Source organism: Lytechinus pictus, chromosome 8 (genome assembly GCF_037042905.1).
Source record: "Lytechinus pictus isolate F3 Inbred chromosome 8, Lp3.0, whole genome shotgun sequence".
Taxonomy (NCBI): domain Eukaryota; kingdom Metazoa; phylum Echinodermata; class Echinoidea; order Temnopleuroida; family Toxopneustidae; genus Lytechinus; species Lytechinus pictus.
Genome location: NC_087252.1, coordinates 3,247,432 through 3,258,547, shown reverse-complemented (window position 1 = coordinate 3,258,547; position 11,116 = coordinate 3,247,432). Strand labels below are relative to the sequence as shown.

At 36.7% G+C, this 11,116-nt stretch overlaps 1 protein-coding gene across 1 annotated transcript; it reads left to right on the top strand.

Moving 5' to 3' along the window:
• Positions 1 to 4,785: 4,785 nt before the first annotated feature.
• LOC135154872 (uncharacterized) lies at positions 4,786 to 10,879 on the top strand. The gene is made up of 6 exons (XM_064103095.1): positions 4,786 to 5,152; positions 5,751 to 5,810; positions 6,428 to 6,508; positions 7,917 to 8,015; positions 8,961 to 9,040; positions 9,651 to 10,879. Exons 1-6 carry the CDS (start codon positions 4,798 to 4,800, stop codon positions 9,990 to 9,992), a joined length of 1,017 nt encoding a protein of 338 aa, XP_063959165.1. The 5' UTR covers positions 4,786 to 4,797; the 3' UTR covers positions 9,993 to 10,879.
• Positions 10,880 to 11,116: the final 237 nt, after the last annotated feature.

The window sequence follows — 11,116 nt, the reverse complement described above, 5'->3', positions numbered from 1 at the left end:
TTAAAACATCGTTAAACGCATACAGGTATATACATTGGCATAGTACATAAAGGAAGTACCGTTCTTACATTAACAACCAAAATAATCTATATACAGAAATAGATAGAAAGAGCAAAGAGAGTTGAGATCAGGAAAATGTCAAGATGAGAATGATAAAATAAAGAAAATAGGAAAAGGAAAACACGGAAGCAAAATGTAAAGCATACATCAATGCATAAAAAAACATTTTGAATACAAAAATCAAATGCGTCAGAGTCTTTTACTAACTGTTTCTGGCACAAAGTTATAGCGAAACTAATGTCCAATATCTACTCTGCGGATTTCTAATTACTAGAGGATTTCTTCTTGGGGGTTTCTTCAAGGCGCATGTCTAGAACTACGTTTCATTATCTCGATCTCTCTGTAAAAACTTCTTTGAAGGCCAAGGCGTTACCCTGCCGTAACAACCAGCGGATGTGCATCTATTCCAACGCAATTCCTTCAAATTATCTATTTGAAGAACAACATCAAATGCCAGGTTACATTCCGACCTAATCCAGGGAGCTCCCGCCCGCGCAAGAGCTTACCGTGTATTTGTCCATAGTCACCGGACTAGGGTGATTTATGGTCTAAATATTTCTCCAAATGAATTGTGAAGACAGAAAGTATACAATTACCACGATTATATGGATGAAGGTCTAACGAGTGGCAGTTTCCTGACATCTGGGCACAGACTGGAACCTCAAAAAAAAAAACACGAAAAGTTCTCTCCTTCTACCCCCGTCTCGATCGGCCATTTTTGTTAAAAATTGTAACAAAATGGCCGATCGAGACTGGGGTAGAGGAGATAACTTTTCGCTTTTTGAGGTTCCAGTCTGTGCCCAGATGTCAGGAAACTGCCACTCGTTAGACCTTCATCCATATAATCGTGGTAATTGTATACTTTATGTTTCACAATTGATTTGGAGAAATATTTAGACCATAAATCACCCTAGTCCGGTGACTATGGTCAAATACACGGTAAGCTCCTGGGCTCCCGCCCGCTGCGCGGGCGGGAGCTCCCTGTGTTGATTCCGACCTTGGTCACACTCTTACTTCTTGTAGAGTGTCTCTTGCTTCATCTCTAGCTGTGCATCCTCCAATAGGACTTCTCCACACTAGACTGTGAAGCCACCGTTGACCAATCGGACCGGTCGACTGACTGATGCTCTGCTTTCAAGATCTACCTGATCGAAGGTTCTTTCTGTTGGTAACTGCTCATTGCTGATGTCAAGTTCCACGGCACCACCCTTGCCTCTGCAAAGATCAAACCAAGTGCCCGATGATCCGTCCTGATCTCCGCCCATAGAAGTTCTGTTGCAGCTCCGAAATACTACCATGGCCCATGACTCATTTTGAGCCCGATAGTAGTTCTTCTCTGCTTCCTGAATGCAGTACCCCACTAGCAGGAATATGACTTGCTTCTTCCCATCATAGGAAAGATTCAGTTCCCTCGTTGCTAGTATCTGCATATCCAACAAGTACTTCTCTTCGACGTTCAGAGATCCCCATCTCCACGCTGCACTTATCCCGGACTTATCCTGCACAGAATTTCAGATCCAGATTTCAGATTCTTCATAGCCACTCGTTCAGCCATTTATACAACACTATTTCTTATGTACACAGACGACACTCGAACACTATTTCTTATGTACACAGACGACACTCTAGTAAGTTGCAATTAATTCTAAGCTATTTTTGCTGTCCCGCCTCATGTTGGCGAGCTCCAGATTAAACGTCAACATCATAGTCAACATACACTAGCGTATATGCAGGGAAAAGTCGCTCCTCCGTTTCCAGGCGCTCCCCGTAGGCGCTCTAACATCATAGGCGCCCCTCACATGCGCAATTCCTAGGCGCTATACATTTACATGTATAGGAGCTATCTACGCTGTCGTGTACACGTGTATAGGCGCTTTCTCCGCCACACACACTCAAGGCGCTATTCACCAACGTGTATAGGCGCTATCTCCGCCACACAAACTCAAGGCGCTATTCTCCAACGTGTACAGGCGCTACCTCCGCCACGCACACTCAAGGCGCCATTCACCAACGTGTGACGGCGCTATATCCGGCATACACACTTAAGGCGCTATTCACCAACGTGTGTAGGTGAATAGCGCTATCTCCGCCACACACACCCAATGCGCTATTCACCAACGTGTGTAGACGCTATCTTCGCCACACACACCCAAGGCGCTGTTCATCAACGTGTGTAGGCACTATCTCCGCCACACACACTCAAGGCGTTATTCACCAACGTGTGGAGGCGCTATCTCCGCAACATACACCCAAAGCGCTCTCTTTCCTCTCTCCAGGCACCCTTTCTAGGCGTAGGCGCTCTCTTCTTGCCTCTCTCCAGGCGCAGGCGCTCTCCGTAGGTGCTCTCCTCTGCCCTCTCTCCAGGCGCTATTCACCAACGTGTATAGGCGCTATCTCCGCCTCACACACTCAATGCGCTCTCTTCTTTCCTCTTTCCAGGCGCCTTCATCGACGTAGGCGCTCGCTTCTTGCCTCTTTCCAGGCGCTATTCATTAATGTGTATAGGCGCTCTACAATAGGTGAAAATCCATAGGCGCGCCAACAGTTAGTTGTGTTCCAGTACCACGTTGTAATATCCCACCGCTGCCACCAGTGTGGCGGAACCGGGCCCTGTTGGGGTAGCGTTCTGCCGTCTCGCAGTCTCCAGAACCCGGTCCACGCTTCTCCTCACTTGTAAATCCACTTTGGGGCGGATTCGCTCACAAAAGTCTATTGTGCAACGTGATACACTCTCTCACTCCTCTGAAATACACCAAATCTCCCGCTCACTCACCCTAAAGTATGCAAATGAAGCAACCTAGGAAATATTCAGTATATAGTTCATTTTGATTTATTCGGAGCTTACATCTTACAACCGCACGCCATCGCAGCTCCCAGCGAACTGACGTACTTCTCCAATAAACGCAAATATCACATCATGAAAATATCACCCTCTACGATCAAATTATGACATATAACTTTAAGGTACAACTCATTATGCTACAATATTCTTCAGGAGCTTTATCTGGAGAGCAACTAATCTGAATGACTCCCCTGCAACATTATACCTTCCATATATGAATGAGACGTAAAAAATAAAAGGGCATTACTGTATCTGTTCATAGCACAGTGGTTACCAATAAGGATTTATTAGAACTTGTTCCATGTGGATGCAAATCAGGGATACCATGTTCCACAGCGAGCATTTGCTACTTTGGTGTATATAGTAAATAGCATTGTGTCATTATAAATAGAGTACAATGAAATTGAACATGCAGCACTGTGAGACTGAAGAGAGAGGGGCGGGTGGAATCAGACGAGTCTCCAGAAGAGGAACCGGAAAAAATGTAGCGGTGTCAGGATGGTGTAAAATTTTTAATTTATGTAATTTGATAATTTTCTAAAATGTGAACTTGTGTTTCAGAAGTAACATTCCTAGGTACATGTAGTTCTAACACGATCGATCTTAAACCAGAACTTGTGTGTAATACATTTTTTACCGTGCATGACTCTGACCTTGATTATAGTTAATATGTTTTTATTGAAACTTATAAAACAAAAACACTGTGTATTTTTATTTAAGAAAATTGTGTGATATGATACCAAGCATAATGATAATACATGTTTTAATTAACGTCTTGCAAAGTTCATTGACAGCATTTGACCAATCATTAGAATAAATGTACTTTAGGTAAACTTGACATGTATTCAATTTCTCTTTTAACCTTGAGTTTTACATTTCTCTTGCCACAAGCTTTAATTAGACACCAAACACGATAGGTATATTCTCTAAAATGTCACATTCTGTCATAATTACGTATAGGCCTATTTGAAAAGTGGGCGTGGTTTATGACGTTTGAGAACAGACATTAGTGCCAAAGGGTGAGCAGGTGGTACCCGATAGATTCTTGATATACACACCATCAAATTTTTCTTGCAGCAATAAAGAGCATATTATTGTATCGAAATTGTTTTGATATATTCCGCATTAGTTACTTACATTTTGAGATCCAGTTTGACCTTTTATGACCTTAAGTGAACTTTAATTACCCTGGACACGGACCCTGAATTTTGCATTTGCTTTAATTTTATACTAAACATGATGTGTCTATCCCTCTCAATGGAAAATGCATAATTAGGAGGAATGTAAGAAAGTTGGTGTGGTTTATAACGTCAGAAAAAAATGAAATTCCTCATGATGCCAAGGTACCATTCATCGGATTCGTAATATTCTCACCCTCAACTTGATTATTAGCAAAAATAATGCATATAACTTGCTTGACATCTATATGTATTACTTACATTCTAATGCAATATGACATATGACCTTAAATGAACTTTAGCTGACCTATATTTGCATTTGATTTTCATTTGTTTTAATTTGATACCAAACATGACTTGCTTATCCTGTAAAACATGAAAGTCATATTTGAGAGGTACGTGAACAAGTGGGCGTAGTCTATGACGTTAAACTATTGACAAAGAAGGGTGGCCAGGTGGCACCCATCAGATTCTTAAAGTAGACACCATATACTTCAAATTTCAACAAAAAATGTCTTTGAAGTTGAGGCCACTATTCCAAACGCATTTCAATAAAATAATTCACCTGCTTAATGTCTGGAGTATATTTGGATCTTTCCCAAATATATGATTGTTAATTATATAAACATAATTGATATCAAATTATTTTTTTTTATACAAACATAATGTATTGTCCTTACTTCCGAATGTTATTTACTAGTTCCAGCGAAAGGGTTGATGTTGGTTGAAGATGTATACGACCTGGATGATAAATTAATTCCGAAAGGAGGATCAATTGTTGTTGCAGAAGGGGGAAACAAGACGTTAGTCTGTAAGACCAATACGTCAGTGAAACTTCCTGTGGACCTGGAATGGGAGATTCCAAAGGGCATGATCATGTTATGGTACATCGTTCGACCTCCAAAGCTTCTTAATGACTCAAATGATAATAGACTTGCTTTGCCAACACTAACTATAGACTTCTCACCAACTTATATGGATGACGATGATGGTGAAATAGAGCTCGTTTGTATCGTCAAAAATTCCAGCCAAATCAATGCATCCGTGATAATAAAAAAGGAGGGTGCGCATGGTGAGTTCGTGTACATATTTTTTTCTTCACACAATTATTATAAGAAATTAAAATTATTCCCTAATAAATAACCCTAAAATATTGCTATATCATTTTTGTGCATTGTATAATGCAGATGGAAGTGAGAAATATATTTGTTTTGCATTACATGTATATCCAATCAAACAAAGATATTTTGTGGAGGACGAAACACGGACTGGGGTCATTCTTATATAGTTTCAAATTTAACCCCCCTTTTTAATATTTACTTCGATTCGTGTAGAATTTGATACAGTTGAAACTTAATATGAACGAAATATTGTAGTTTATGATTCAAAATTACAAAGAGCAAAAGAGAAAACTGTTACGGATTTTTATTCAGTAAATATCTACGAATGCGCAATAGTGCATATATAACCATGCATTTATTCATTCATGTTTCCACTTCACAATCGTCATAGTGGAAATTACCGTTTAACACATTTATAATTTATGTTTTTATTATTATCATCATGTTTTCAATTTGTACATGACTTGTACATTTCATTTACATATTACATTTTCGTCTGATGTTGAATGTATTTTCATGTCAACGCGTGTTTTTTAATACGTAATTTAGAACCCAAAACTGTCGGAAACAGTCCTATGACGAGCCTGTACTATAGTCATTCAAACACAGGTAAGGACAGTCGAAAGGTTAATATTCTTGAATATGATTTTTTTATTTAGCATTTAATTGTTAAAATATTAACCTACAATATTCTTTTTTAGTTAGGTTTTGCAAATTTTAAGAACTCAAATGTTCATGATCATTATAAGAAATTAGAAATTATATCTATCATAATCTGACGTCATTATTAATATAAAAAATCATCGTCAGTAAAATCATAATTATGTTCATCATTATTGATATATAATCTTAGATCATCATCCTCATGAATATGAATATTCTTTTCTTTTTTGACAATTGCACACCTACTTACCAGTAATGCACATAGCATTTTCATTTGAAAGCAGGATAAAAGAGCATTGTAGATTAAATTCCTTGCTCACGGGCATAGGTACCGCGGCCGGGGATCGAACTCCGGACTTTCAATGTATAGACTACTAGGCCACGGCACCTCCACTATGATGAATATGAATATTGATACCAACGTGGAATTTTCTGGTTGATATAATATCCAAATCACAATAACCATTAATACAATCATTTTGTTCATCTCATCTACACATTTCATTTTCGTGTGGTGTTAAGTGTATTTTCATTTTAACACGAGTTTTATGTTATCTATTTAGAATCCACAGCTGTCGGAAACAGTCCTGTAACGAGACTTCTGTATAGTCATTCAAGCACTGCTAAATGTGGACAGTCGGAAGGTAAATTTTCTATTCATCAATTTTCAATTTAGCAAGTAATTGTAGATAATAAACATGTAATGCTGAATGTTAGGTTTTTCATTTTTAAAACTCACATTTTTATGATTGTGAGAAGAATCTATAGATTATCTGTATCATAGTTGAACGTCATTATTAATACCATAACCATCTTGTAGATTCATGAAAAGCCTCTGGCAGGGGAGAGAGATGAGCTCTCTTTCGGCTCTTCTTTACTCGGTATATACATGTACCTGTGAAACATCGGCCCCGTCTTACTAAAAGTTGCGATGATGCGATCAATCACAACTATGGACGGCCAGCAACGCCATCATCTATTATGCATTTGTGTTCAACATATTTTCTAAGTATGATGTATATTCATGTATTCATGGTTTTCTTGAAAAATCACCGTGCTTCTTTTTGTTTACAGAGGACATTGTGCAAATTTCCTGAAGAAGGATTTCCATAGAGTAATCGTAATTTCTTTTAAGACGGGACCCTGGCATGATTGTATGATGTGAGGGAAGGGTGGTGATGTCCATGTAAAGCGTATAGTAGTTTTGTAATTATTAAAGGTCAGGTCCACCCAGGAAAATTGTTGATTTGAATCAATAGAGAAAAATCAAACAAACATAAAGCTCCAAATTTCATCGAAAGTGGATGTAAAAAAAGAAAGTTATGAAATGTTTAAGTATCGCTTATTTTTCACAAAACAGTTAAATGCACAATTCAGCGATTTTCAAATGAGAGAGTCTGCGACGTCCATCACTCACTATTTCTTTTGTTTGAATAATACAATATTTCAATTTTTACAGATTTGACAATAAGGACCAACTTAACTTAACCATAAACTTTTAAAATAATGGTAATTCCACATGTTCAGGGAGAAATTAAACTTTGTTTCATTTGACAAGGAGGAGAAAAGTAGAATATTTCATATTTCATATAATAAAATACAAAATAACTAGTGAGTGTGTGACGTCATCAGTCTGCCTCTTTGCATACCGACCAGGATGTGCGTATATTGTTTTGTGAAATTAAGCGAAACTTTAAAATGTCATAACTTTCGTAATTTACATCCGATTTTGATGAAATTTTCATTGTTTTGCTTGTTAGATTTTTCTCCGTTTTTGAGGTTTTTGAGGTTTGTTGGGGTGGACTTGTCCTTTAAAGTGACTACCAAACGATGGGATGTAGGAATCGTCACAAGAATATGTTATGAAAACATCAGTGTTAACGAATCGCGATCGTAAAATAAACATTTTATTGATATAATCCTTCTCTTTAATTCCTCGAATCAGATTCAATTCAAAGAAAGCAAAAATATGTTTATTGATAAATTTTGATACAAGTTATCTTTCCACTAGACTTATTAAGGTGTTGTTTTCTTGTTCATATTAACTTGAAGATTGGAAGCCAGTGCACACTGTTATTGTTGTTGGATGTTTGAGCTTCGTATTTCTCATTACAAGCGTTTGCGGTATCATCGGTTATAGAAAGAGAATTGGTAAGTCGTTTTCTTGTTAAGATGCTTGCTGAATATCAGTGTTACATTTGACAAAAAATAGTTGAAACACATTTTTGTCAAATCAAAAGTTTACCAGCTTTCCATTCGGATCTTGTTGAGTGCGGACCTATTAGGCTTTGGTTAAACGTTACACATTTGAAGCTATACTAAGGACAAAAAATAAATCATCGTGATTCATAAAATAAAACTTATGCATTTCATATTTGACAACATATGGAGCTGCTGCTCGTTCATGACGTCACAAATCCAAAATCTAGTATTCTTATACCTTTGTTTACCTTTAATCTTAAGCCATCAAATATTTGTCCTACTATAATTTTTACAACAAATTTTTGTTCAGGGCGAATTTCCCCAGCCGATTTGACTCATATCCAATGTTGATAAAAATAACAAGTTCAACAAGCACATCAGTGCACTTTAACGCAAAATGCAAAGATAGATTAGAAGGGAACAAAATTTAGTTCGTTCTTTATATTGCAGGGAACAGAATATATTTTATATTATTTATATGTATTTATTAATATGTGCCAGATGACTCAATTTGAAATAAGTAATTGTTTAGTAATTACCGTTGTATACTTCCAATGAAACGATTCATTTTAACTGCCATGATGCCCAAGCCCACCATTGATTTTCTTTTTTGTTTGAGATTTTCTGCGTATCTGTGGTCTACATTTTCATATTTCACGATGCGCTTCGTGTTAGATATTTACCATGATGTCATAATTGTATATGCAGTATTCCCCTTTCCAATCATCCGCTCATTTTGATTACTCATTTATTTGAAAAAAAAATATATATACACGGAGTTAACTTTGAACATACACAATCTGTTTATCTTAAATATGAGTTATCATGACTGTCTATTAACGACTCTCACGAATAATTCCTTATATTACTTTCAAATTGTTCTTTATATTGCAGGGAATGCAGACGGGGTTTCAATGACCACCATACACCTGAAGGACTCGAACCAAGAACCCGCTCATGCTGATTTTACCATGGTAAATAGAATTGGTAATACCACCCCGTGCAATATTGTTGATGAAATCATAACGATCAAGCTATTATTTCTTCACCGAGATAAAACAGAATGTATGTTTGAATAGAATCCAGTCTAGAATATCACCGATACCAAATCGTATAATCTTGTAGGGTTCGTCACATTTAATTATATGCAGATTGTAGAATAGTAAATGAAAATGGCTATGCCATTCCGTGTGACATTGTTGAAGAAAAAAAAACACAATTGTAATATATGTGCTCACTTTTCTACGCCATTAGTTTAATACAACGGAATATAGATTATATAGATACGTTCAAAATCGTATCACCTAATGACATTGTATATACATCATGTACATTGTGCATCTACAACGATTAAATTGGTGTAAATCGAAACTCACTTGAGCTAAGTGGGCCATTAGATGTCTATCTATATTTTCTACAGCCATGTGAGCAATTTGATTTTTTTATTAGGATTATTATTCGCAAGAGCATAGTGGTTGTGGTATAAGAATATTTTTATATTTTGAATTCGAAGTCAACTATTAAAGGTGTTACTCAGTAAATGTTTCAATCTTATACAGTTTCATACATTTTCCTTAACTGTAGTCCAATCCTGGTGTTTGTGGAGATCCCGCTGTTTCCCGAAGTGATGTAGTTCCTAAGCAACCCATCCAGGATGCTCACGTATACATGGAGATGAAGCCAATATCTCTCCCAACAATTCCATCCAATCATCAAACCAGTCCACCTGGTAACTTTTCTTCTCTGAATCCAACACAACCAGCATGTGATTCATCACTGCAAGCATGGCAAGGGGGTTCAACTTTAGATATCATTCTTAATTCCTGTGACGGGGGATACATATCCTGTTCAGGTCCTACAACATTTCTTCCCCAGCAAGGAATTGCGTTAGAAAGTCCTGATTCGGTGATCACCACATATTTATAATTAACTTCCATATGATTGGTCAGGGTATTAGTAATAGTTACCATTATTTTATAAAAATGTCTTTTAGAGAAGCTGTGACCACATCACAAAAAAGTGAAATAGTATTGCTAGGGAACACACATTAAAAGACATTTAAATATGTCTGATCACGGAAGACAAATTAAACATAAATTAGCAATCTATTTGTAATCTAGATTTTATAACATAATCAACGTGGACTTGACAAAATAAACATTATATATTTGTTTCTCCTTTTAAATATCAAGATTAATACCTGGTCATGAAATCCATTTGTCTTAAGAAACTGTCTCAAGATGAAAAAAAAAAATCTTGAATAGAAATAGCTTGAAAGTCGTTTATGCGTTAATAATGTATATAAATTATTGCATTCTTCACAACTTTACACTGCATTCGAGCATTTCGAGGGACAAATTACAGTTTTTGGGTGGAATAGTTTTGAGATACTTCGGAAAAGAAATGCTTGGTTTGATAAAGTTCCTATGAAAGAAAAATATCAATCCACTAATCAATACTAGACGTAACATACTTTCATCGGTAAACGGACCGGGCGTGACTATGGGCCTTTTTCACACGAGAATCTTGAATCATCATTGTACTGATGATTGCAAGTCGTCTTTAGAATCATCGGACCTTTCACAAGCCCACTCTAAAATTGTGATTTGAATTCAAATTCCAGAACGAAGGTGGTATGTTTCCTTGTAGTCCAGTCAATATAGGGTTTGACCCACCACTCATGCAACACGAGATATTCCACTGCAATTCTTTCAAGGAAGGTCCCCTAAACAACATACCAAAAGTCCCAAGAAATCCAAGCAGTAGAAATTTATGAAATTTGCATATTATGTAAATTAGCGCTAAAAAGTTAGAAAAATAAGGAAAATAGCCCAAAGATTACAAATTGAGTGTCCAAAACAATTCAATTTGAGCGAAAATTCATGATAAGTAACGGTATTCAATGTTTTTTGTCAAAAGTGCAAAAAAATCTACCTCATTTGCATAATATGAAAATAAGCATTCTTATATGGAAAAATGTCAAGGTATTGTGATTTTTCTCTCATTATCTGCTTGAAAATTTCATTAATGTTGGAATTTACATGCTGCTA